General features: G+C 41.3%; 1 protein-coding gene and 1 long non-coding RNA gene across 4 annotated transcripts in view; one reads left to right on the top strand and one right to left on the bottom strand.

Moving 5' to 3' along the window:
- The window catches only part of vapa (VAMP associated protein A), a 36,597-nt gene extending 20,228 nt beyond the window's left edge, over positions 1–16,369 (bottom strand). For both annotated transcript variants that reach the window (XM_062980523.1, XM_003225680.4), the window contains exon 1: positions 16,093–16,369. In XM_062980523.1, the coding sequence (XP_062836593.1) occupies positions 16,093–16,168 (76 nt within the window). In that variant the 5' untranslated portion in view covers positions 16,169–16,369. The remainder of the gene's footprint in view (positions 1–16,092) is intronic.
- A 237-nt stretch (positions 16,370–16,606) lies between these two features.
- The window catches only part of LOC103280163 (uncharacterized), a 45,935-nt gene continuing 35,096 nt past the window's right edge, over positions 16,607–27,445 (top strand). For both annotated transcript variants that reach the window (XR_507208.3, XR_010006035.1), the window contains exon 1: positions 16,607–16,916. This is a non-coding gene — a long non-coding RNA (uncharacterized LOC103280163). The remainder of the gene's footprint in view (positions 16,917–27,445) is intronic.

Here is a 27,445-nt window from a genome sequence, read left to right as displayed (position 1 = left end):
CTGGCCCTGATTGTTTCCTGTGTGGAATTCCCCTGTTTATTTACTGTCCTGGTTTTAGAGATTATATTGTGCTGCATTATTCTATTCCAGTAATTATTTCATATTAAAGAAGAATCTCACTTATCCAACATTTGCTTATACAATGTTCTGGATTATCCAACGCAGTCTACCTTTTCATAATCAATGTTTTTGTAGTCAGTGTTTTAAATTCATTGTGATATTCTAGTGGTAAATTTGTAAATACAGTACAGTAGAGTCTCACTTATCCAACATAAACGGACCGGCAGAACGTTGGATAAGCGAATATGTTGGATAATGAGGAATTAAGGATAACCCTATTAAACATCAAATTAAGTTATGATTTTACAAATTAAGCACCAAAACATCATGTTAGACAACAAATTTGTCAGAAAAAGTAGTTCAGTACACAGTAACGCTATATAGTAATTACTGTATTTATGAATTTAGCACCAAAATATCACGATATATTGAAAGCATTGACTACAAAAATGTGTTGGATAATCCAGAACGTTGCATAAGCGAGTGTTGGATAAGTGAGACTCTACTGTAAATACTACATAGCATTACTGTGCATGGAACTACTTTTTCTGTCAAATTTGTTGTATAATATGATGTTTTGGTGCTTAATTTGTATAACGATTACCTAATTTGATGTTTAATTGGCTTTTCCTGAATCCCTTCTTATTATCCAACATATTCACTTATCCTGCCGGCCTGTTTATGTTGGATAAGTGAGACTCTACTGTATATTGATAATCTTATATTATCTGCTCAGAACTGGATTATATGAGGCTCCTTCTTCACAGCTGTATAAAATGCACACTGAAGTGGATTATATGGTAGTGTGGAGTCAAGATAATCCAGTGCAAAGCAGATAATATAAGATTATAAATGGGTTATATAGCTGTGTTGAAGGGCCTTGAGTCTACACTGCCATATAATCCAGTGCAAATTAGATAATCTGTGGAAGAAATCTAAGTAAGGCCTAAGTCTGCCTGTCCCCTAACTGAATCCTGGCTGTCCCTTGGTTGCTAGGCAACCAAGTGGGCAGAGATTAGCCCTCTAAACTGGCAGCAATTGGATTAAAAAAAAATTGCTCTCCCTCTAATTAGGACTTTATTTTTCTTTTCTTTTTGTTGTATCAACCTTGAGGCGTGGATGATGGGTTGTGTTGTCAAATTTTGAGGTTGGGGGGCCTGTAGTTTTGTTGTTTTGTGAATTGCCGTGATGCCATCACTCTTTTATATATATAGATTTAGGCTAGGATTCAGAACCGAAACAGGAGTGCAATAGCTTGTTCATAACCAGCACATTCTTCAAACAAGAAATGAGGCAACTATTCAAAGACATCATGACAGGAAATTGGATTGGATAGTCCTTGTGCTATTTTCCAATTTTATAATTTTATTATTATATCACTTGATGCCTAACAGAAAATTCAGACAACCTAACTAAAAACAGAAGATGGAGACACTCTACTCTCTCCATATAAACGAGAGCAAGGGAAGTTTGTGACACAGACCAAAAACTTTTAATTTCAAAAAATCAAGGTAAAGCTAAAGAAGAATAGTAAATCAATAGTGCTAAATGTAAGATGAATAACATCCCTGTATAATTTAAAGGTAATGTAAAATAAATTGGAATAGGTAAGCTAACTGACTAGGAACCAGAAGAAGGAAGACAACATTGAAGAAGAATTTTGCAGAAGCAGCTTAGAATTGTAGTCTGTAACATGTATGTTTGATGGTCTAGGGATATTCAGTTTTTACACTTTTGCAGGGATCTTCTGTCCTTAGCTCCTACAAATGTAGATGGCTGAGTGTGTTTGCAGCAAAAAAAGAATGAAGCTTCAATGGATAAAAGATGAAACTCTTCAAGCCGTTAAAGACAGATGAAAATCAATAATAAAAGGTAACAGAAAGGAACAAAACCTGAGTAAAGCTATTGATGATAGGATGACTTGGAGGTCTCTCATTCACAGGGTTATCGTAAGCTGAAGTCAACTTGAGAGCAGTTAAATAACTGTCTAGATCTAAAATTCATCTAAATTGCAGTGTTGCCACTTGAAATATGCAAGATACTAAAATAGTGAGGATGAAAAGGATTTTAAAAAAAGTTTTACACAAAGGTTAAGTAAAAAAAAAAAACCTAAGCAGACACAAGCTTTTGGGTAGGGTGGTAATTTCCAATGAAACTGGTTCAGAGCCAACAGGAAAAAAGAAAGAAATCGTCATACAACACCTAAGGGCACCTAAGAAAAGGAATCTACCCACTGGGAAGAAACAGCGTTGCATTTCTATTTTAAACACAAATAAGATATATTATCTGCATCCCCAAAAATAACAGGTAAGAAAAACCAGAAATCCCAGAATCAGCATTAACAATATGGCTCAAGAATACAGCAGTCAGCCTTTCATATCCATGGGTTCTTCATCTATGAATTCAATCAACAAATTTTCATAAATATGCAGAAACAAAATTAAAATGCAAACAGCGATTTTGCTATATATAAGGGATGCCACCTTACTATGCCTTTATATATGGATTTTGACATCCGTAGGGGATCCTGGAACCAAACCCCAGGTGACACTTGGGGCAATGAAATAAATTTCTATTTTGCCGTCCTGCCAGAACAGCCATTAATACAAATAAGGAAAACAAATAAAAACAAATCTGGTTTTAAAAAGAACTTGAACCCAATCCTTTGATGGAACATGTACAAACAGAAGAATACAGTTGGGATAAAAGAAAGAAAGCAAACAAAAAATTAATAAATCTAAAAAGAATCAGCATGGAATAAAGCAAATCTATGAAATAGAAAGGTCAAAAGTACAGTAGAGTCTCACTTACCCAAGCCTCGCTTATCCAAGTTTCTGGATTATCCAAGCCATTTTTGTAGTCAATGTTTTCAATATATCATGATATTTTGGTGCTAAATTTGTAAATACAGTCATTACAACATAACATTACTGCGTATTGAACTACTTTTTTGTCAAATTTGTTGCATAACATGTTTTGGTGCTTAATTTGTAAAATCATAACCTAATTTGATGTTTAATAGGCTTTTCCTTAATCCCTCCTTATTATCCAAGATATTCGCTTATCCAAGCTTCTGCCAGCCCGTTTAGCTTGGATAAGTGAGACTCTACTATACCATGGAAAATAAATACATATTATCTGGCAACAAAAAAACCATCTAATCTCCCAAAACTGGAAGTTTCACATACTGTCACAACAATGAAAAAGAATGATACAGATGTCCAAGCCTACCATATGTCAAAAGCCAGCAAAATTCCAAAGACAGCAATTTTTTGGATTTCTGGATGAAACAGGTTATCTAGGTCCAGTTCTATACCTGGTTATGGTACAGAGACAGCTTTGATTGCCTTGGTGGATATATAAGGGATGCCACCTTATATCCAGACAACTAGACAGGGGAGTGTGTGCCTTTTTGTTCTCCTGGATCTTTCTGCCGTTTTCGATATCATCGACTATGGTATCCTTCTGTTCTGGAGGTACTGTTCTTCAGTGACTCCATTCCTTACTGAAGGGACAGTCTCAGAAGGCGGTGCTGTTTGACTTCTTAGTGTTTGGCCTGTGAGGGTACTCAGAGCTCCATGAATCTGGAGGCTCAGGTATCAGCAGTGACCAGGAGTGCTTTTGCATAGTTAAAGCTAGTGTGCCAACTGTACCCTTTCCTGGAGAAGTCGGATCTGGCCATAGTGGTACATGCCTTATTTTACATCCTGTTTGGACTACTTTAATGCGCTCTATGTGGAGTTTCCTTTGCAAAGTGCTCAGAAACATCAATTGATTCAAAGAGCAGCAGCCAGGCTGCTAAGTGGGGCTGGCCAGGGAGCACACAACTGTGCTGCTGCAACAAGTCCACCGGCTGCCAAAACGTTTCCAGATACAATTCAAAGTGCTGGTTTTGACCTATGAAGCCCTTTAGGGCTCCTGTCTAGAAAGGATTGTATCTCTTTCTATGAACCTGTCATAAATTTATGATCAACTGGGGAGGGCCTTCAATCTGCCTCACCACCCACTCAAGTGCATTTCATGGGAACAGAGAAGAGGTCCTTTTCAGTGACTGCTCCCTGGTGGTGGAGCACCTTCCCAAGAGAGAAGAGCCCCATTCCCATGCATTTTAATTATATTTATTATATTTTAACTGTATTTTAACCTAACACACAGAAGTACTATTTAATTTAACTGTATTTTAACCTAACACAGAGAAGTACTATTTAGTTGGTTTTTTAAATTTTGTATTTGCTTTGTTTTCAATTGATCAAAGTATGTGATTGTTAGTTGCCTTGTGTCCCCTTGGGGAGAAAGACAGGATATAAATAAAATAAATAAATAATAATAAATTAAAATTCTTGTTTCTTCAGTGTCAAAACATTGAGAACTTAGGAAAACTTGTATTGTCTAAAATAAATAATTACAAGCCTTGTTTTCGTGTTCCAAACCAAGCATCAAAAAGAGCCCAGAACTTCTGTCTTCATTTTAAAACAATTGCACTTTGACATGTTTTCCAAAACCCAAAACATGGTTCAGCTTTGTCACTGGTTAGTTTCCACTAACCACATAATTATAAATGAATAATAAATTGATCATAAATCAAGAATTTTCCATGTTTGGCATCCATGTATGCTTTTCCTCAACCACATTAATCAATCCCCAATAGCATAGCAAATAATAACAGTCCAGTGTTGACTGCAGAGGATCTTCTTCCTTTTGGTGTTGCATGTATCCTCAAGGTAACCAATTTTTCTACAGACAAGCCCTCTGTTCCTAATTTTGTCCTACACTGTATAACCATGAGTCCTGTCATCTGGTATGAGAAAGCCTATATGTTCCTTCGGGTTTGACATTTGCTCTGTCAGTAGAGCATAAATAATTTTCTGAATTTAAGGCAATTCTCAGGCAAACCTATCAGTCTCCTTGTCAAGATTTGTTCACAGTGGGCTTTCTCTGGCCATCCTCTGAGGCTGAGACAGTATGACTTGCCCAAGGTCACCCAGTGACTTCTCTTGCTGATCAGAGATCTACAACCATAATCTAACACTCGAAACCAGGCCTGCACAACTTGGCAGTAGTAAGGGGCCAAAATTAAATAGGCTAAACCTCTTTGGGTTGCAGATAGGTTTTTAGTGCCTCACTCCCAGTTTATGAGAGGGCGCCTTTCTCTCAGAGCAAGGAGCAAAGTGGATTAGCCTCCATTTCCCAGCCTCCTCTCAGTGCAGTGGCAAGCTGCAGTCTTTTACCGGGGGGGGGGGGGGGGGGGGGGGGGAGAAGTGCCTCAGTGCTTACCTCCGTTGCTCTTCCTTTCTTTTTGCCTCTGGTTTACCTCTGTCATCTCCTTCTCCTATGGAGGAAAAATTGCCATTTCCCTCATATGTGAGGAAGAAAATTAACTTCACTATGAAGGCTCCGCAACAACTTCATGGTAAAGTTACATTTTTCCCTCACAAAAGAGAAAGGAATGGCGAGAAGCTGGCAGTTTGTCTGGATGGAGAAGGAGGAGGATATGACAGAGGGAACCCAGAGACAAAGGGAAAGGAAGGGCGAAAAAGGCAAGAACTGGGGCCCTTCTTCTTTACCACCTCCTTCTCCCTCTAAAATGACCAGTCTAATCTTAACATTTAACATAACCTGGATCCCAAGATTCCAACATCCCTGAATCAAGGTCTGACACCCCTTAAAATTTCATCCCTACCCCCACTGCTACAACCTGAGTCCAACTACCTCCCTAGGCCATGTTTCCCTAGACCAGCACTTCCAGCATCCTGTGTCATGCCCTTTGCCACAGGTTTTATTTATTTATTTACAGTATTTATATTCCGCCCTTCTCATCCCAAAGGGGACTCAGGGCGGATTACAATGCACATATACATGGCAAACATTCAATGCCATTATTAGACATACAAACATATAGACAGGCACAGAGGCAATTTAACATTTTCCAGCTTCTGGCTTCATGAGGGTATGCTTGATTCCGGCCACAGGGGGAGCTGCCGCTTCATCGTCCACTTGTGATACTGAGTCCTTGATGGCAGTACTTCCTCATTCCTTTTTGTACACTGCTGGCTGTTTTTATTAGCGTCCCCAAATAAAGCGGTATCTAAAATTTTCTACTCAACAGATGCAACTGTTTATCGAGCTGCTTAGGTGGGCCGTGAGCTAGGGCTATTAACAGTCAGAAGCTCAATCCAACCTGGGCTTCGATCCCATGACCTCTCGGTCAGTAGTGATTTATTGCAGCTGGCTACTAACCAGCTGCACCACAGCCCGGCCCAAGTAAGTTTGGTAACTTTAGTGCATACAGAAAGGAAACATGTAGAGGGAAAACACTTGGGAGAGGGGAATAATGATTTCTGAGGGTTACTCTGACGTAGCACTGAATGTGATTCTAAAGCTGTTAGGCTTAGAGTCTCTGTGGGCCACATCAAATCCTTGTGAGAGCCACATCCAACCACCAGGCCAGATGTAGCACAGGCCTGCTCTAAGCCATGCTGGCTATCCATTGTTAGTGGAATTTAAATTACCTTATATACTAATGTATAGGTAAAGGTTTCCCCTGACGTTAAGTCCAGTCGTGTCCGACTGCGGGTTGGTGGTCATCTCCATTTCTAAGCCGAAGAGCCAGCATTGTCCATAGACACCTCCAAGGTCATGTGGCCGGCATGACTGCATGGAGCGCCATTACCTTCCCGCCAGAGTGGTACCTATTGATCTACTCACATTTGCATGTTTTCGAACTGCTAGGTTGGCAGAAGCTGGAGCTAACAGTAGGTGCTCACTCCGCTCCCCGGATTCGAACCTGCGAACTTTCGATCTGCAAGTTCAGCAGCTCAGCGCTTTAACACACTGTGCCACCTAGTAAAAATGAACCCAAATACTAAGTCAACTAATCTACAGGTCAATGTGAGTAGTGTACCTTAATTATTATCAAAAAAGGGAACCACCCCTTCTCTAAGTGGAGTGGCAAAAGGCAAGAGTTGAGTCCATCCTAGGAGAATCTAAAAGAAGCACTCACACAATCTATTCCTTCTGTTGTGGTGCAACTTCTGGAACTTTTGAATGCCTGGGAGAGAGAATGGCTGGCTCTCTGAGGTGCCACTCCTGCTCTCCCTACTCTGCTGAATGACCCTTGACTTGTCTGTAGGTCATACCATAACCCGTAACTTTGGTCCAAAACATTTCGACTTATACATTAATATATACAGAATTATGACTAACAAGACTTATTCAAGTGACATAGTTCATGCTAGATCCCAGTCAAGCTTTTTAACTTATTCTCTGCTCAAAGGGTCGCTTCAGACAGGCCAAATGTGGCTGGAGGTTGCAGAATTTGTAGTGCATTTCTCAATAAACCAGACAATGTGTTTGTCGCCTTGGACTATTAGTTGGCAATTCCCAGCACCAGTTGCAATTTCTTCCCCAATCATGTGATTTTTTAAAAAATTCTAAAATATTTTCAACAACAAAAACAAAAGTCCTAAATTACTTTGTGGTCCCCCATGCCTCTCCCTCTTGAGACTCCCCCACTGAAATAGTGCCTCAATCCCCAGTAAGAAAAAAGCTTCACCCTACACAAACACACACACACACACACACACACACACACAGAGCACTAGAGGTTCCATCCCCCTTTCCCCATAGTTGAAGTTCAGTTTTATTTTTGCCTTTCTTCTAGACACCCCCTCCAACAGGGGTTCAATTTCATCCAGCATTTGGGAGGGGTATTTGTGAAGAAAAACACACATGGGACAAAAACAACCTGCAAGAATTGGCAAAAACTGAGGCAGGAGTTTCCAAGGGCTCTATACCAATTTCAAGAAGCCAAATGAAAACGTGGAATGAGTGTAAATGAATTGTGTGCAGATCTATGAAACATATTTATATCCTTGCCTATTAAGCATGGGTTTGACCATTCAAATTAGGCCACACCAACATTTTAACCATGGTTAAGGAGAAAGCAATGCATTTGCCTGAGTTAAAAAGGTATCATACTTCAATTTCTGTTCCTTAAATTTCCATTGCACCCACTCATCTCCTCAATTTTACACAACTTCATCTGGGACCTCAACTTCTCTAATCCTCAATTTTGACAGACATGCAGTGTTAGTCACTTCCTAACTATCACATATGGATCTTGTATTTTCGGTTATTTCCTTACAATATGGACTAGAAGCTTAAGGCTTTGATAGGTATCACTCATACAGGAGCCTGTTGAAGATTATCATGTTATCTTAAACATGAGATTAAAAATTTCATCATCTGATAATATTATATTAAAAATTATTCTTCTTTGATGTTTGCTCTGGAAAATCACTGTTTCCTTCCACTGTTCAGCCTTATGTCTCATTCGCTGCAAATCCAACATTTTCAACAAGTTAGTCTAACAGCAAGATTTATCATTAAGATGGCCCAACAAAAGGGAAGTTCCCAAAATAAAAATCATACAAGTTTGGAGACAAGCACAAAAACAAAAGTATTTGTAAAAGAATCCAAATTTGGTTCAAAGTAGTTCTTCATTGGGGAAGCACTGAGGAACTTACTATGCACTTTTCTCATGAAATATTGTTTCTTTTAAATATAGAGAATTCCCTTGATGAGAGGCAACTTCTGACTGAAACCTTTTGGGTTCCTGTGAGGTTCCTATTAAGTTAAATGTCACTGCTTGGCTTTGTTTATGCATGCAAACAGCCTGAGAAATGAAGACTGCAATCCTATACCACTTGCCCGACTGTAAGAACTCGACAGGATTTATTTCCAAGTAAGCATGCATAGGATTGCACTATAAATATCCTTGGAATCTGTAAAGGAGACAAGTTCCTTTCCATCCTACTACCTGGATATTATATTTTATATGTATGTGATTAAGCATTTGGGCATACAAGGTGCCAATTTAGTGTCATTACATGCAACTTAATTGACTTAAAAAGTACTGTCCAATGTCTAACTGATATTTTAGGGCTGTTTCTCACATTACAGATATGTAGATCTATTTTCATGTCCCATGTTATAGAAACAGAAGCATGTATTTTGTAATATTGATGCCTGTTTGCCCCTAACATGCATCATAAAATGACTATATGCAAAATTATGTGAGAAAAAAAGTTTTTACATTTTAGTCATGGCATTCTCACTTATTTTCCTCCACTGTCTTAACACTCGGGGTTCAGGTTTACATACATATGACAAATTCATATTTAAAATGTCCTAACCATGCCTACATGAAAGACATGCCATTGACCACTTTTGGCAGGAGATCTTTAAGGAAGAGAGATGGGGTTAATGCTGAGCTATTTTTACTCTTAAGTGCAACCTTCTCTATTTGTAGCAGTATATCATTAGCAATACCAGCAGCAATGCAATTCTAAGTATCCTTCTAATAAAAATGTATTAAGGCAACAATCCTATTCCTCTTAACTGAATTAAGTTTTATTGAATAAGATGGTACTTGCTCCTGAATCAAAATGGTGTGACTGCACAGTACACCTGTTTTAACAATTAGAAATTTAAAACTCTCTATTCCACAAATTCCAAATATCCAGAAGTATTCTACAGTTACATGTGATTTATGGTGAGCTTAAAGATATCTACAAGAGACATTATATATACTCAAACACACAAATATTCTTAAAGGCTTCAAATGAGTGTTTGGGCTTAAGTAAGTCTTTGATAGTTTAACTGGTTTCTTGACTAAGCAGGCTAAACTGTTTGGGTGCTCCATATTTTTACTGTCTTTAGTTAGATTTTTCACTCATCTGTTTTAAAATTTGAATTTACATTTTGTTTTTCATCTTTGTTTTATTATTATCATTATTATTATTGCAACTTTTCATTTGAAAGACAGGATACAAATTTAATAACTAAAGCTGTGTTATAACAGATCAAAGTTATTTCATTATGCTTTTTGCTGTGATAACAAGCACAACATTCAAATCTAGTGTTTAAGCAGCCGATATTCTCTAGTATAACCCACTGACTAGTGCCCAGATAAGTCCTGGTATCTTAAATCCTTTAATGACCAGGCCTAGCCACATTACAATACACTTACGGCAGTTCTCATAGGCTGGTTTTCTTGATCTACTATCATAAAATTGTTATCTCTTCTGTCAATTGTTTTCCAAAATTATCAGATAGAAGTCTTTTAAAAATTCTAAAAATATATATTAATTCAGAGATACATATACACACGTTTCCATCAGTGTTGCAATACAGTATGCATAGCATAGCCATATAGCAAAGCAAAGTACAACAGCCACTATCATTAAGAAATATTCATATATCCTCAATGAATTTCAGAGAGCTTTTAAAAACATTTTAATAGCTGGAAATTAAGTTATTTTATGATGATATAACAAAAACAACTCCAAATCAATGGGTACAAGTCGAAAACGTAATAAGCCATGGTTGGTGCTTGCTACTTATCCCAAAAATTGCATAACAGACAGACCATGACTTATCCTCACTTCTGTTTTGTTCCTCTGTAGTCCTTTTGTCAACTCAGTTAGAGAAAAAGGACAGGAACCAGTCCTGGTTGTGGGTGTGGATGCTGTAAAAAGAAAGAGGGCAAAAACGAGTAACTTAAACTAACCAGTTTAGGTCGTGGTCTGGGAATAGTTAACAAGTTGTGGCTTGTTGACTGACTATTTGCTATTCAACTGTAATTTCTGAAAACATAAAACAGCAGTTCTGATTCATACTTGTACATCAGCATCATATAAAGCCAATGAAAGTGACTCATCTGTACTACTTGTGCATTGCAACATAATCTATTTTTAATAAAAAGTTTGAATACAACAGTTTCTAATTTGTTTTGGTATATGCAAGATTTGCCAAGATGTTTATATATATGCGTCGTCTTCATCTTGGAAAGAAGTGACAAGTGGAGTGCCGCATGGTTCCGTTCTGGGCCCGGTTCTATTCAACATCTTTATTAACAACTTAGACGAAAGGTTAGAAGGCACGATCATCAAGTTTGCAGATGACACTAAGCTGGGAGGAGTAGCTAACACTCCAGAAGTCAGGATCAGAATTCAAAACGATCTTCACAGACTAAAGAGATGAGCCGAAACTAACAAAATGAAATTCAACAGGGACAAATGCAAGATACTTCACTTCAGCAGAAAAAATGGAATGCAAAGATACAGAATGGGGGACGCCTGGCTCGACAGCAGTACGTGAGAAAGACTTTGGAGTCCTCGTGGACAAGTTAAACATGAGCCAACAATGTGATGCAGCAGCTAAAAAAGCCAACGGGATTTTGGCCTGCATCAAGAGGAGTACAGTATCTAGATCCAGGGAAGTCATGCTACCCCTCTATTCTGCTTTGGTCAGACCACACCTGGAATGCTGTGTCCAATTCTGGGCACCGCAATTGAAGGGAGATGATAACAAGTTGGAATGTGTCCAGAGAATGGCAACTAAAATGATTAAGGGTCTGGAGAACAAGCCCTATGAGGAGCGGCTTAAAGAGCTGGGCATGTTTTGCCTGCAGAAGTGAAGGCTGAGAGGAGACATGATGAGGGCTATGTATAAATATGTGAGGGGAAGTCATAGGGAGGAAGCAAGCTTGTTTTCTGTTGCTCTGGAGACTAGGGCGCGGAACAATGGCTTTAAACTACAGGAAAGGAAATTCCACCTGAGCATCAGGAAGAACTTCCTGTGAGAACTGTTTGGCAGTGGAACTCTCTCCCCTGGACTGTGGTGGAGGCTCCTTCTTTGGGGGCTTTTAAGCAGAGGCTGGATGGCCATCTGTCGGGGGTGCTTTGAATGCGATTTCCTGCTTCTTGGCAGGAGGTTAGACTGGATAGCTCATGAAATCTCTTCCAACTCTATTATTCTATGATTCTAAACGTATGACTAGGAGCCTCAATCTTGACAAAAGATAAAAGTAGAAGTAAAAATGGACTTACATTAAAGGTTCTCAATGAGCTCTCACTAAAATTCCATTATGCGACATAATTGCTTTGCAAAATATATGACTGCTCTGCAAGTTCTGTAATCATGTACAACTTGATACTGTGGTAAATGCTTAAATCAGTCTAAATCAGCCCTTATCCTAAACATTTTAATGTCAATGCAACCATCAACAGTATCAAAACATATTAACTAAATCTGTTGCCATTCATTTATTTTAAAAGTGGCAGAATTTTTTCACATCAGGAAATCAGGAAATACGTTTCCTGTAGTTCTACTAACCCTATCGTCTGCATGCGAGACCAACTTATGTTGGCAACTTGAGACTGAACTGGGACAACACTCTATTTATTTTCTTCTAAATATTTGCTAAGTTCTGTTACAAAATATGGAAGAAATCCTGTTTAACTAGGTTTTGAATGACACTATGGCCAGATTCTTCTAGGTTTTGCAACAAGCTTAAATGCTATAATTTCTTTTTTCTCATACATGTGGGATTGTATTTATGCAAAAACTTCTGTAATCATGTAAGATTATAGGTCTGTAAAACTGCTCAGTGGTTTACCCTTGAGCCCCATTGGGTTTAAAGACCTATAGATTAGGATTGTCTTATACGATTACAGAATCTCAGAGTTTGCCAGTCCGTTTTACAGGTGTATTCACTGAGGAATAGAACTAGATAATGCTGTAATCCTAAAGATATATGTTTAAAATCTATCTGCATAAATACACCTAGATCAGTGCTACACACCAAAACTAAGTCATTCTCTCTTTAGCCAAACACAATGTTTTTTCAGGAGCAGGCAGAGACCAATCCCAGCTCTATCACCAATTTCCTGCAGCTGAACATACCAATAGAACCTTATAGGTGTAAAGCTCTCATCTTAAGCTATATCCAGGTAATCTTACTGAAAATGCTACCTAGTGTTATAATGTACATTCTTCAAAATGCCAGCTGTATGAATAAAATGTCAGAAGAATGAGAGAAAACAAGTGGGTAAATTCCCATGTTATCTCCAAGGTTTAAAAGCTGATGTAATAAATAATATTCCTCCCAGCACCTTGACAATCTCCCTTTTTTGATAAAATGTCATTCAGAACATTCACAGAAGTCCTACTGATTTTAGCTAGATGATTGTACCAAGTGACGCAAGAACTACAGCTAAAGATCTGTATACCCATACATTCAACTACAAGCAAATCTCATACAGCTCAACAGCCCTATTTCCAAAAAAGACACATAGGCAGAAGCTTTATATTCAATAGAAAGGAGATGGTATCACAAAATTATCAACAGATTGGCAAAATTTGTCATTTTTTTGCTCTTGCCCAAAATTATTTGAAGCAAGTTAATCATTCCATAGATTACTAAGAGATTGCGGTTATTTCATCTTCTGATTTAAGAATGAAATTATTCTGGTTTTTGCCCTCAGAGTTGTTGTCTAATTTATTTTTTAAAAACTCAAGAGAAGTACTGTAATAGTATTTCTAACTGATACGAAGTTCACAGCTACTTCCTACACCAAATTGAGCCATCCTGCCAAAAATTGCCTGCTTTATTCTATCACCATCCATTGAACCCTGTGGTAGTCAGTGCTGAAGTACAATTCTATAACACTGATGTTTCATTGTGTTTTGACAGCTACCCTTCAAGAGCCTTGGCTATTTTCAAATGCCACTTCAATTTCACAATCTTCAGTAGTGTCCTGCCAATTAAACACCCCATTATATATAAAAATAAGAAGAAACAGCTTTTCCCATCTATGGATAAACTGAGGATCGAAGCAACAAATATTCAGATCACAGAAACTTCTCAGCACTTGGCAAGGAATTATTATTACCTCTTAAGAAGAGGTTCTAACCAAAGGGAACCGTCTCTTAATTCAAACGGAATGTAAGACACAGATTTCAATGTGGTATTCATGAAATACAACGCTTGAAATGTCAGGAAAATTAGTGTAGAAAACGCCCCTAGCCATACTCCTGGATGACACATCAAAGGGCGTTGGTGCAAAATGCCACCACTACGACTCCGCATGGGAGGAGGAGGAGAGCGGGCTCTGGAGGGCAACATTCAAGGCAGGAAGAGGCAGGGGCGTGTGTAAAGTGGGGATGAGTGCCTGTCGTGAGGGACTGGGGAAGACAACGCCTAAAACACAGGACGAAGCATGTGCAGCTCCGATCCTCCCCCCAGCCTTATTATTATACAAGCCAAGGCCATCCATCTATCCATCCACCCGCATCTTGGGCCTGGTGCACACAACATGGGGAAAGGCAGGGAAGCAGCTTCCTGGAAGCCTGTCTCATGTGAGCCTGTCACAGTTGTGACACGGAGGAGGGGATTTGGGAGGTGAGCATTGAAAACAGACTGAGAATAGCCAGCATTGTAATGGCTCCTTTTCCATGATGCTCGATCATAATCTCAATGGGTTGCAACTGGTATTTTTGTACCTTCTGAGAGGAATTTTCAGAATGATTGTGATATATTTTGGGTTGCTGAGGGTTTTCCGGGCTGTATGGCCATGTTCAAGAAGCATTCTCTCCTGATGTTTCCCCTACATCTATGGAAGGCATCCTCAGAGGTTGTGAGGTATAGTGGAAACTAGGTCAGTGAGGTTTATATATCTGTGGAAGGTCCAGTGTAGGAGAAAGAACTCTTGCCTGCCTGAGGTAAGCGTGACTGTTGCAATTGGCCAGCTTGATTAGCATTGAACAGCCTTTCAGCTTCAAGGTCTGTATGCTTCCTGCCTGGGGGAATCCTTTGTTGGGTGGTGTTAGCTGGCCCTGATTGCTCCATGACCTGTCTTCTGAATGTTGTTCTTTATTTACTGTCCTGATTTTAGAGTTTTTTTTAATACTGGTAGCCATATTTTGTTCATTTTCATGGTTTCCTCCTTTCTGTTGAAATAATTCACATACTTGTGGATTTCAATGGCTTCCCTATGTACTCAGACACAGTGGTTGTTAGAGTAGTCCTGCATTTGTGTTCTCAAATATGCTATGCCCAGGTTAGTTCATCAAGTGCTCTGCTATGGCTGACTTCTCTGGTTGGATTAGCCTGCAGTGCCTTTCATGGTCCTTGATTCATGTTTGGGAGATGCTGCGTTTGGTGGTCCCTATGTAGACTTATCCACAGCTGCATGGTATACGGTAGACTCCTGCAGAGGTGAGAGAATACCACTTGCCCTTTGCTGAACGTAGCATTTGTTGGATTTTCTTTGTGGGTCTGGAGATAGTTTGTAGGTTGTGTTTCTTGCCTAGTTTCCAGTATGCCTCACAACCTCTGAGGATGCCTGCCATAGGTGTTGGTGAAACGTCAGTATAGAATACTTCTGGAACATGGTCATACAGCCCGGAAAACTCACAGCGACCCAGTGATTCCAGCCGAGTAAGTATTCGACAACACAAAGGTGTTTTTGATGGCTCTTCTGGTCTCCTTCAGCACTGCCATATAATGATTTGCTTTGGATTGGATTAAAACAGTCTACACTGCGTTATAATCCATTTCAAAGCAGATAATCTGGATTTTTTATGGCAGTGTAGAAAGGGGCCTTAGAAGCACTGCCATATAATTATCTGCTTAGGATTGGATTGTAAGAGTCTATATTGCCATATAATCCAGTTCAAAGCAGGTTAATCTGGATTTTATGGCAGTGTAGAAAGGGGCCTCGGAGGCCGCGAAGGGAGGCTGAATGAGAATGTATTTTTGTCTCTAGTGGGAAACGCATATGCATGGAATCCTGAGGCCGGCCCTGCAGTGAGAGAGAGAGGGGCAGGAGCCAGTCCGGGGAACTGAGAGAAGGGCAGGCGGCGAGAGGCGGCGGCGGCGACGCCACGCGGAAGGGAAGGCGAGGCGGGCCACTCCAGCCCCCGAAAGAGTGGCTGACCGGGAGCCTGGGCCCGAGGAGGCCGTGAGGAGAGAAACGCGCGCGAGCGAGCAAGATGGCGACGCCTTGTCCCGTTCCCCCGATCGGAGCCTCCCCAGTGGCGGCGGGCCCAGGCCTCCTTACAGGCCTCGGGGAAGCCGCCCTCGATTTCCTCACAGCGGGGAGAAGGAGGAGGGCCCAGCCGAGCCGGTCCTCCCTCCCTTGCCCCGTCCCCCTCGGAGGCTTCTTCTTCTTCTCCCTCACGGCGTACCTTTGAATTTGAGGTCGGTGGGCGGATCGAGCACCAGGATCTGCTCGTGCTTGGCCAGTGCCCCTGCGGCCGCCATCGCTGCTGCTCACACGTTCGCTCAGTCCGGGAGGAGGAGGAGGAGGGAGGAGGAGGAGGAGGGCGGGCAGGAGGGAGGAGGAGGACGCTCCGGTCGGGGAAAGGAGGGGAGGGACGGAGAGGAGGAGGAGAAGGCGGAAGACGCGTAACAGGAGCTCGCGCCGCCGCCTGCGCGCTCTCGTCAAAGCAGGCAGGCGCGCGCGCGCAAGGGTCCGCTTCAGCCTATGATATGCTGTAGTCCAATGGAAGGCAGGCAGGCAGGCGCGCACGCAGGGGGCTGCCTCAGCTTATAATATAATGTGCTGTACTCTCCAATGGCGCTTGCAATCAGCTTCGGCGCAGGCACGACGAGGACAAGCGGCCGGCTAAGTTCTAACACACACACACAGTATCTCTGTCTCGCGCGCGGTCACGAGACGCCGCGAGAGTTCTGTTCGGCACTCTGACTTCGACACACACGCCAATTGAAACGCATGCGCGCACACGCCAATTGAAACGCGCTCCTTCCTGCTTTCCTTCTGGCCGCCGCGAGACCGTCATTGACAGCTCGCCTCTCTCTCAATCTTTCTCAACATCACGGGCACGCGAGCCGGATCGAGAGTGCGCGCCGCTGTTTCGTGTCGCGCGCGTCCTGGCGGGAGGGAGGGAAGGAAGGAAGGATTGCGAGAGGTTACTGTGAAGTTTTCCGGACTGTATGGCCGTGTTACAGAAGCATTCTTTTCTGCTGTTTATGCCCGCATCTGTGACAGGTATCCTCAGAGGTTTATATATCTGTGGGATGTTCAGGGTGGGAGAAAGAACTCTCGTCTATTTGAGGCAGGTGTGAATGTTCCAATTGGCTAGCTTGATTAGCATTGAATATCCTTGCAGCTTCAAAGCCTGCCTGGGGGAGTCCTTTGTTCGAAAGTGTTAGCTGGCCCTGATTGATTCATGTCTGGAATTACCCTGTTTTCTGAGTGTTGTTTTTTATTTACTGTCCTGATTTTAGAGTTCTTAAATACTGGTAGCCAGATTTTGTTCATTTTCATGGTTTCCTCCTTTTTGTTTAAATTGTCCACATGCTTGTGGATTTCAATGGCTTCACTGTATAGTCTGACACATGGTGGTTGTTAGAGTGGTCCAGACCTCTGAAGATACCTGCCATAGATGTGGGCGAAACGTCAGGAGAGAATGCATCTGGAACATGGCCATACTGTCCGGAAAATTCACAGCAACCCAGTGATTCCGGCCATGAAAGCCTTCGACAACATCTTGCATGATGCATTTTGGGCATTTTTGTACAAGAGATTAGCGCATTTGACATGTAGCAAACCTGAGGTAAATCTGAGGCGGGAAACGCTCACCTCCTCCCATCCTGGGCTGAGCCCCAATCGCTTCCCTCCTCCCTCCCCTCAGACTACAATTCCCAGCATGACCTGGGCCCCCATCGACCACAGAATTCGGGGAGTGGGCTCGCGCAATGCATTCTGGGAGCCGTAGTCCTCCGCTGCCCATTCGAATAGGTCTCGAATTTCTTTTCCACTTTGACTTGGCGAAGTCCGCCGCTGCTGCTTCTTTCCTATCTCCTCCCACTGGCCTGTCAATCTCCCTCCTGACAGAGATTCAAATTTCTTGTGTTCCTTGTACAGTACTTCCATCCCTTCCTCACTCTGTTGTCGAAGGCTTTCGTGGCCGGAATCACTGGGTTGCTGTGAGTTTTCCGGGCTGTATGGCCATGCCCCAGAAGCATTCTTTCTTGACGTTTCGCTCACATCTATGGCAGGCATTCTCAGAGGTTGTGAGGTCTGCTGGAAACTAGGCAAGTGGGGTTTATATATCTATGGAAGGTCCAGAGTGGGAGAAAGAACTCTTTGCCTGCCTGAGGCAAGCGTGAATGTTGCAATTGGCCAGCGTGGTTAGCATTGAATAGCCTTTCAGCTTCAAGGTCTGGCTGCTTCCTGCCTGGGGGAATCCTTTGTTGGGAGGTAATTACCTTGACCTGATTGATTCGTGTCTCAAATTCTTTTGTTTTCTAAGTGGTGTTATTTATTTATTGTCCTGATTTTAAAGTTTTTAAAATACTGGTAGTAAGCAGCCAGACCTTGAAGCTGAAAGGTTATTCAATGCTAGTCAAGGTGGCCAATTGAAATATTCACACCTGACACAAACAGACAAGAGTTTTTTCTCCCACACTGGACATTCCACAGATATATAAACCCGACTTGCCTAGTTTCCAGAAGACTTCACAACCTCTGAAGATGCCTGCCATAGATGTGGGTGAAACATAAGGAGGGAATACTTCTGGAACATGGCCATACAACACTGAAAACTGACAGCAATACATCATGCAAGCTTTTGAAGATCCTCTGATTTCCTATATAACTGTGATTGCTTACAATGTATTTGTAAACAAGACAAGTGGGATTTCAGACATCAAAGAGGGATCCTATCTATAATCATAAAACAGGATCCCTCCCTGCCAAAATCTTGTGAAAATTTTAAATGACTGCCATGTTGATGAAAAGGAGAAAGAGATCTGTGCCTTGAGGCAATCTGCTTTTTAAGAAAAACCAAACAGTTTAAAGTAATCTATATATATAAAAAATGTAATGTACATAATTAAGACCGAGTTAACAACAAAAGCACTGGAACAAATACCACCAAATTTGGCCACAATACACCAACACATCCAAGGTATGTCATTCACTAAAAAAACCCCAAAAAAAAAACACTCCAAAAAACTGTGCTCCATGTGGGGACATGAAAGAAGCCTCCCACAAGGATGGCAAAAACATCAAAACATCCAGGTGTCCCCTGGGCAACGTCCTTGCAGACGGCCAATTCTCTCACTCCAGAAGCAACTCAGAAGTCACTCCTGACAAAAAAAAAAAACTACTTGCCCTGGGGGGAGCGACTGTGTTTACAGCTGACGGGGGAGCCCGGTGAGTGAAGAAGAGCAGGCAGAAAGAGAGCCAGCTGCCAGGGCTGTTCTTCTTGGAGGGGGGGGGGGGAGGATGAGGAAGAGCCGTTCTCCCCCTGGCTGCCAGAAGGGTGGCTCTCGCCGCCTTTAGGCCCTGCCCCCTTTGTATCATAAAAAAAACCCAGCCACAATGGCGTCCAGGGGATAGGCAGAGTTCACTTAGGCCTCTTCCACACTGCCTATAAAATACAGATTATCTGATTTGAACTGGATTATATGGCAGTGTAGACTCAGAACCCTTCCACACAGCTATATAACCCAGAATGCCAAGGCACATAATCCACAGTATCTACTTAGAACTGGATTATCTTGAGTCCAGTTCAGTGTGGATTTTATACACTTGTGTAGAAAGGAACTCATACCCTGTTTCCCCTAAAATAAGACATCCCCAGAAAATAAGACCTAGTAAAAGTTTTGCTGAATTGCTAAATATAAGGCCTCCCCTGAAAGTAAGACCTAGCAAAGGTTTTGTTTGGAAGCATGTCTGCCAAACAGAACACCAGAGCATGCAGGATCGTAAATGTACGTACCATAGAGTGTTGTACATGGAAATAACAAGAAATTCTTGATAGGATTCACAGCTTGTCTGGTTATGCTGGTTTGTGATGACAGCTACTGTACAGTATATAATAAATGTTCATTTTTTTGTTCAACAATAAATGTGAATTCTTCCTCATGGAAAAATAAGACATCCCCTGAAAATAAGACCTAGAGCATCTTTGGGAGCAAAACTTAATATAAGACACTGTCTTATTTTCGGGGAAACATAGTATAATCCAGTTCTAAGCAGATAATATAAGATTATAAATATAATATATAATAATTACTGTGGTATAATAATACAGAACAGGGAGAAAGCATTCAACCTGGCCTAGCAAGGATGCCCTATGTAGAAAGCGGCCAGGCTTTTAAGCAGCAAGACTATTCAGTGCAATTCAAGCTGGCTAAACAAGGATTCCCCTACAAAGGAAGCTGCCAGGCTCTTTGATTGAGGATGCGACTCCAGCTCGCCAAACAAAGAATCCCCTAGGTTTAACACAGCCAGGCATTGAAGCTGCAAGGCTATTCAGTGCAATTTAACCAGACCAACAAAGGATTAACCTTGATAGAAGGTGGCCAGGCTTTGAAGCAGCGATACTACTCTGTACTATTGAAGATGACCAACCAGATTCTCCTAGGTAGCAAGCAGCCAGGCTTTGAAGTAGTGAGGCTATTCATTGTGATTCTAGCAGCCCAAAAAACAATTCCCCTAGAACACAAATACCCAGCTTTGAGGCTGCAAGGCTATTTGCTGCTATTTCACCTGGCCAACAAAGGATTCCCATAAGCCATAGCAATGTGTGGCCGGGCACTGCTAGTATATACAGTAGAGTCTCACTTATCCAACATAAATGGGCCGGCAGAATGTTGGATAAGCGAATATGTTGGATAATAAGGAGGGATTAAGGAAAAGCCTATTAAACATCAAATTAGGTTATGATTTTACAAATTAAGCACCAAAACATCATGTTATACAACATATTTGACAGAAAAAGTACTTCAATACGTAGTAATGTTAGGTAGTAATTACTGTATTTACGAATTTAGCACCAAAATATCACGATGTATTGAAAACATTGACTACAAAAATGCGTTGGATAATCCAGAACGTTGGATAAGTGAGTGTTGGATAAGTGAGACTCTACTGTACATATATGTGTGTTTGTGTGTTTGAAGCCTGCAATACAATCTTCAGACACTAGGTGGCAATTTTTTCCAACCAGCTCATAGGTGGTTACCATTTTAGTCTAATTTGAGGCGAGCGCAACCAAAAATGAAGACACAATAGGCTCTCTGTAAACCAGAACCCAAGCAACTGGAATTCTCAAGCAACCGGCAAAAAAATATAATTCAGTACTGCATTCACAAAGCCGTTTTTATAATACAGTAAAATTCTGTCACATTATGTTTGTCTTTTTTTGCTTTTAGTTGCTGTATTTCAACATTAGTATCAAGTCAGTAGAGTTTATTATAATGTAGTATAGTATGTGGTATAGTATTAACCCCCTTCCATGCTGCCTCTATATCCCTGGATTTGATTCAGGTTATCTATTTATTCCAGATTATCTGGCAGTGGAGACTCATATAATCCAGTTTAAAGCACATAATCCGGAATCAAATCCTGGGATATAGGGGCAGTGTGGAAGGAGCCTTAGTTAAGCCTATTTTTTAAAAAATAATAACTCGCAAGCAACCAGAACCTACATATATTTGACTTCTACTAATCCTCACAGGTTAACTGAGAGTCTGCTTCAATAGGGTGACACCACAGTACATTTCTTCTTTAAGGAATGTGCAAAGGGACAGAGACAACCCTTAAATAGTTTAATTACTGCTGCTAACAGAGTTTGTATTTTACCCTGTTTTGTCTTAGTTCCCACATGGACAAGAAAAGATCACTCCAAATCAATTTAACTAACTTCTAATACAAAATGGAGGTGTGTGACTGCAGTACCATAACTTGTCTTCTGTATGATTTTCTTAGTGTCTTTTCCAATGGAACTTCAAAAACATATATGATGCATTATGGGCTCTTTAGTTGACCCTCAGACCTGAGTATCACAGGTTTTTTTTTAGTTTATTGTATTCATAGAATCATAGAGTTGGAAGGGACTTTGTGGGCCATCCAGTCCAACCTCCTGCCAAGAAACAGGGAAATTGCATTCATGCACTCCTGACAGATGGCCATCCAGCTTCTGCTTAAAAGCCTCCAAAGAAGGAGCCTCCACCACACTCCGGGGCAGAGAATTCCACTGCTGAACAGCTTTCACAATTAGGAAGTTCTTCCTGATGTTCAGGTGGAATCTCCTTTTCTGTAGTTTGAAGCCGTTGTTCCTTGTACTAGTCTCCAGGGCAGCCAAAACCAAGCTTGCTCCCTCCTCCCTATGACTTCTCCTCACATATTTATACATGGCCCTCATCATGGCTCCTCTCAGCCTTCTCTTCTGCAGGCTAAACATGTCCAGCTTTTTAAGCTGCTCCTCATAGTGTTCGTTCTCCAGACCCTTGATCATTTTAGTTGCCCTGCTCTGGACGCATTCCAGCTTGTCAACATTTCCCTTAAATTTTACTGCATGACCAGAATATATTTCCTAACTTTGTGCAAAAGCACTGGGTTATTCCAATGTATGGATAAACCAGATAATTCTATTAGTTAAAAATAAGCCTGCTTGCAAAAGCTGATGTTCCTTTTTGACGTATTTCTTATTTGCGTATAGTTTCCCTATGAGCATTGCCAGTTTTTTGTCTAAAAGTTTTAAACAATTCTTAATAAGGAAATGAACTAAGACTATGTCAAAAATGATTAACGTGCTGTCTTCCACTTCTGGAAATCACAAAGATGAAAAGTGGATGGAGCACGGATGCTTATAGTTTTAAAGACAGAGAGGTGGAAGTGGCACCATGTCAGCTCAAAAGATAGGCTGACCTACCGGTAGATCCACTGTTATGCTATCACCTGCTAGTGGGACAGGACTTAATTGACTACCCATCCCTAATTGATCCCTCTATGCCACCAGAAAAACTACTCTGTGGGCCTTTCCAGCCTTCATAACATCACTGAAATACAATGGGAAGCAAGGATGTCTTTCCCTTTTTGTTTCTATCAATGGAAGTCTACGGTACTATTCCCGTCTCATATGTGGATTCAATGTTTGACAAATTATGTTCTCTCTATGCATTTTCAAAGACCATAGCCAATTCTATAGACTTCTTCAGAAGTTCTTCATTTCAATAGGGTTCACTATTATCTGCGGTTTTGCATATCCACTTAAAAAGTCCAGGAATGTATTCTCTGTGGATTGCATTGTAGTCATGACTACTGTAACTTAACCTATTGATTTCATTGGTCACATTTTTAAACTCATTGGATTTGAATATAGTCCTGTGAGCTTATATTAGATGTGTAAGAACAAGATCTGGAGTGCAATCCTATGCATATATACTTAGAAAAGAATTACCAATTTTCAGTGGTGTTCACTCCCAGAAAGTTTACAGAGACCTTGGAAGCTGCTATTTCTGATATAGAACCTTCTATAGAAAACTATGACCTGTTCGTAGAAGCTGTGAAAAGATCCTCAAGGCTCTCAATCCCTAGAGGCTGTCGCACAAGCTACCTACCAGGCCTAAACGAAGAATCACTAAATCAGCTACAAGAATATCTCAGATTATTTCAAGAGAACCCATACAGTGATGGGACTATAGCAGCAGGCCAAAAACTATCTACAGCCTTAGCTAATGCTGTCAGGACCCAGGCTGCGGAGCACCAATAACCATGCGCAGAGACCAGAATCTATCTAATATCTTTATTAAGGAAATATATAAAGTCAATAAAAGCAAGTGAAGAATATAGTTCAGAAGTAGACCTTTCAGGAAAGGTCAAATATAGTCCAGGAAAACAATGTCCAATATGAGATATTAGAGTCCAAAGTTATAATCCAATAACCGAAACACACACTTTGCCAAGCAAAGTGTGGGGAGATGACAAGGTCCTTTAGTCCATGGAAGCTTGACAAGAAGGCTGGAAAACAACTAGATACTTGGCTAAGCAAGACTTGATACGAGGCAACAAGGAACAAGAACTAGGTCCGTGGCAAGGTCCGTGAAACAAGGCGGCTTGAAACTTGGTCCGGGAACTTGGAACTAGGATTACGAAGTCCACACACGATCTCACTCCTCAAGCTGACGAGTTGACTCCGCAAGGTTTCCTTCGCGGGAAAACACCTAAATAGGGTCTCGTTTCCCGCCAGAAGAACACTTTCCCTGGAGAACCAGAAGTGAAACCCAACTCAGTCCAGATGCATGACTCCTTAGAATTTCCCAAGGGAAGCAAACCTAATCAGCTAATTGTTTGGCTGCGATTCTGGCGCTCCGGCGATTCGCCTCCCTAGTTCCTCTATCTCTATTATAATTGTCTCTTCGAGAAAACGGGGGAGAATTCTGCCCAAGGCTTGTTTGGCTAACTTCTTGAGGGCAAACATCCTGCAGGTGTAAATCCCATGTTTTCCTCTTCGTCTGCCACCATAGTACTAGGAACGGGACTACAAGGCCCATGAGACATCACAAATGCTAAGAAAGACCGTTGGATAGAGCTGCTTGAGAATCTGGACATGTCCAAGAGTAGCCGAAAAGCCTGGCAATTGCTGAGACGCCTGGATAGTGACCCTCTGGTCAACCCTGGACACGCGAACGTGACACCAGATCAGATAGCTCACCAGCTAATTCAGAATGGGAAAAACCAACTGCAGCAGAATAAAGATGAAAATCAACAGGGTGCCAGAACTTGAAACCCACCAGTTGTCTTCTCCTCTAAACCTGAAAGAACTCAGAGAAGCCATCAAGCGATGTAAGACTGGTAAAGCACCTGGCCTAGATGACCTGATGATGGAGCAAATCAAACACTTGGGGGCCAAAGCTGAAAACTGGCTTTTGAAATTCTACAATCAATGCCTGGCACACAAACAGATTCCCAGAGCATGGAGGAAAACTAAGATAATTGCCATCTTAAAACCTGGTAAAGATGCCTCCAATGCCAGGAACTATCGACCAATCTCCCTCTTATGTCATCTATATAAAGTCTATGAGAGGATGCTATTAAATCGTCTAGGACCTGTTATCGAACCCAAGCTTATTGCACAACAAGCAGGTTTCAGACCAGGGAAAAACTGTACAGGTCAAATTCTTCATCTGACTGAACATATCGAGGAAGGCTACGAGAAAGGCTGCATCACGGGAACAGTTTTTGTGGACCTTACGGCAGCCTATGACACGGTGCAACATAGAAAAATGCTGCATAAAGTCTACCATATCACCCAGGACTTTGACTTTAAAAAAACTGTCCAGACCCTCTTAGAAAACCACAGCTTCTATGTGGAGTTTCAGGGCCAGAAAAGCAGATGGAGGAGGCAAAAGAATGGTTTACCCCAAGGCAGCGTTCTTGCACCAACCTTATTTAATATCTTCACGAACGATCAGCCACAACCACCACTCACAAAGAGCTTTATATATGCTGATGACCTTGGCCTTACAACACAAGCAAAAGATTTTGAAACAGTTGAAAAGCAACTCACCAATGCCTTGAAAGATCTCTCCAGCTACTACAAAGAGAACCACCTGAAGCCGAATCCTGCCAAGACACAAGTGTGTGCTTTCCACTTACGTAACCGCGAAGCCAACAGGAAACTGAAAGTTACTTGGGAAGGCCAAGAGCTCGAACACTGTTTCCATCCTAAATACCTTGGTGTCACCTTAGACCGAACACTAACATATAGGAAACACTGCATGAACACCAAGCACAAAGTAGCTGCACGCAATAACATCCTGCGGAAACTGACTGGCAGTGCATGGCGAGCAGACCCACAAGTAATAAGAACATCAGCCCTGGCCTTGCCTTTCTCAACTGCAGAGTATGCCTGTCCTGTTTGGCACAAGTCTGCCCATGCAAAGCAGGTGGACATAGCACTGAATGAAACATGCAGAATCATCACGGGATGCCTTAAACCTACACCTGTTGATAAACTCTACAAGTTAGCTGGCATTGCCCCTCCTGACGTGCGACGGGAAGTTGCTGCTAACTGCGAGAGAAAAAAGGTCAAACATTGTGAAAGCCACCCACTGCATGGCTATCACCCTCCTCCCACCAGACTCAAATCAAGGAAGGGCTTCATGAGAACCACCACTCCTCTTGATGTTCCTCCAGCAACAGCAAGGGTGTCTCTCTGGGCAGCTAAACCTGGCAATTCTAACTGGATGGCCCCCCATGAGGGTTTTCCTCCAGGGGCAAACCAGGAATGGGCAACTTGGAAGTCCCTGAACAGACTCAGAAGTGGAGTGGGCAGATCAAAAGACAACTTGGCAAGGTGGCACTACCTGGAGGAATCCTCCACCTTGTGTGACTGTGGAGCTGAAAAAACAACTCAGCATATGTATGCTTGCCCACAATGCCCTGCCTCATGCACGGAGGAGGAGTTGTTTAAAGCTACAGACAATGCGGTTGCTGTTGCCCGCTTTTGGTCCAAAACTATTTAGTTGCTTGTGATTTCTTTTCTTTTCTATTTTATTTCCATTATTTTGAAATGTATTTGCTGTACCAATGCTTTTGACACGAAATAACTCCCAGATAAATATCAGCTTCACACCATTTGCTTACAATATTAGGAAAACAATTTCCAGGATATCTGTTGTTAGTATTCAGGTTTCTGGGAAATGACCTTGTAACTATATATCTTTAATCTGGCAACAGGAGAACAAAGATTAATTGGATTTTTAAAGATCTTGTACAGTTGCATGCAACTGGTACTATATACCAAGGCATACAATTCTTGCATTCTTATTTGACTTGATTTATAAAATATTTATTCTTTTCGGTCAGCTTGTATAGTTTTATAGATGGAATCTGTCTTCTTCTGAATTATTCATAGGGCCACAGTGTGGATGATACTAATGAGAACTTGCTAGATTGCAGCTTGAAACTGATACAATGTGTGATGTCTTGAACTCTTCCTTCCTTCAGATTTTACATTTATTTTGTAGTATTTGTTATCTCTCCTCAAACAGCCTTTAAAAATCTTGAGGCAAGACTTAGGAACAGCTGTAACATTTTCACATTGTTACCTCCTTGAGATGACCAGATCTAGATGATATCATTAAGATACATAAAAGGAAATGTTGTGACAGGCAGAGTCTTTCCCCAGTCACAGGCAGTATAATAAGGGAAGCAGGAAAAAAATTCTTTCCCTTCTGTGCCATTTCTTTCAGAAGTATGACCTGGCATCTTCATTTTCTATTTTTTTGTCATTTCCACCAGAGTTTCTTCCCTCTCTGAAAACCCTAGATGATTTGTGCTATTAAATCTCGATGAATAAATACAGGTTCTAAATCTGGTCATGCTTTCAGAGGTACAGGTATGTTTGTGTGAGACTGTAAAGAAAAAAGAAGGGGGAAAGAGTCCTGAAGGTAAACTTGCTATTTAATGATCTAAAGGTGAATATGTTTCTCCATTCTGGTAGGTAGTCCATATATTCAACAGATTCAGGTGAGCCACTGAAGATTTGAGCCTGCCATCACTGAAAAATAACAAATATATATATATAAAAGAGTGATGGCATCACGGCAATTCACAAAACAACAAAAGTACAGGCCCCCCAACCTCAAAATTTGACAACACAACCCATCATCCACGCCTCAAGGTTGATACAACAAAAAGAAAAGAAAAATAAAGTCCTAATTAGAGGGAGAGCAATAATTTTTTTTATCCAATTGCTGCCAGTTTAGAGGGCTAAT

The sequence above is a fragment of the Anolis carolinensis genome, chromosome 4, assembly GCF_035594765.1.
Source record: "Anolis carolinensis isolate JA03-04 chromosome 4, rAnoCar3.1.pri, whole genome shotgun sequence".
NCBI classification, from domain to species: Eukaryota; Metazoa; Chordata; class Lepidosauria; order Squamata; family Dactyloidae; genus Anolis; species Anolis carolinensis.
This window is presented reverse-complemented; position numbering and strand designations above follow the sequence as displayed.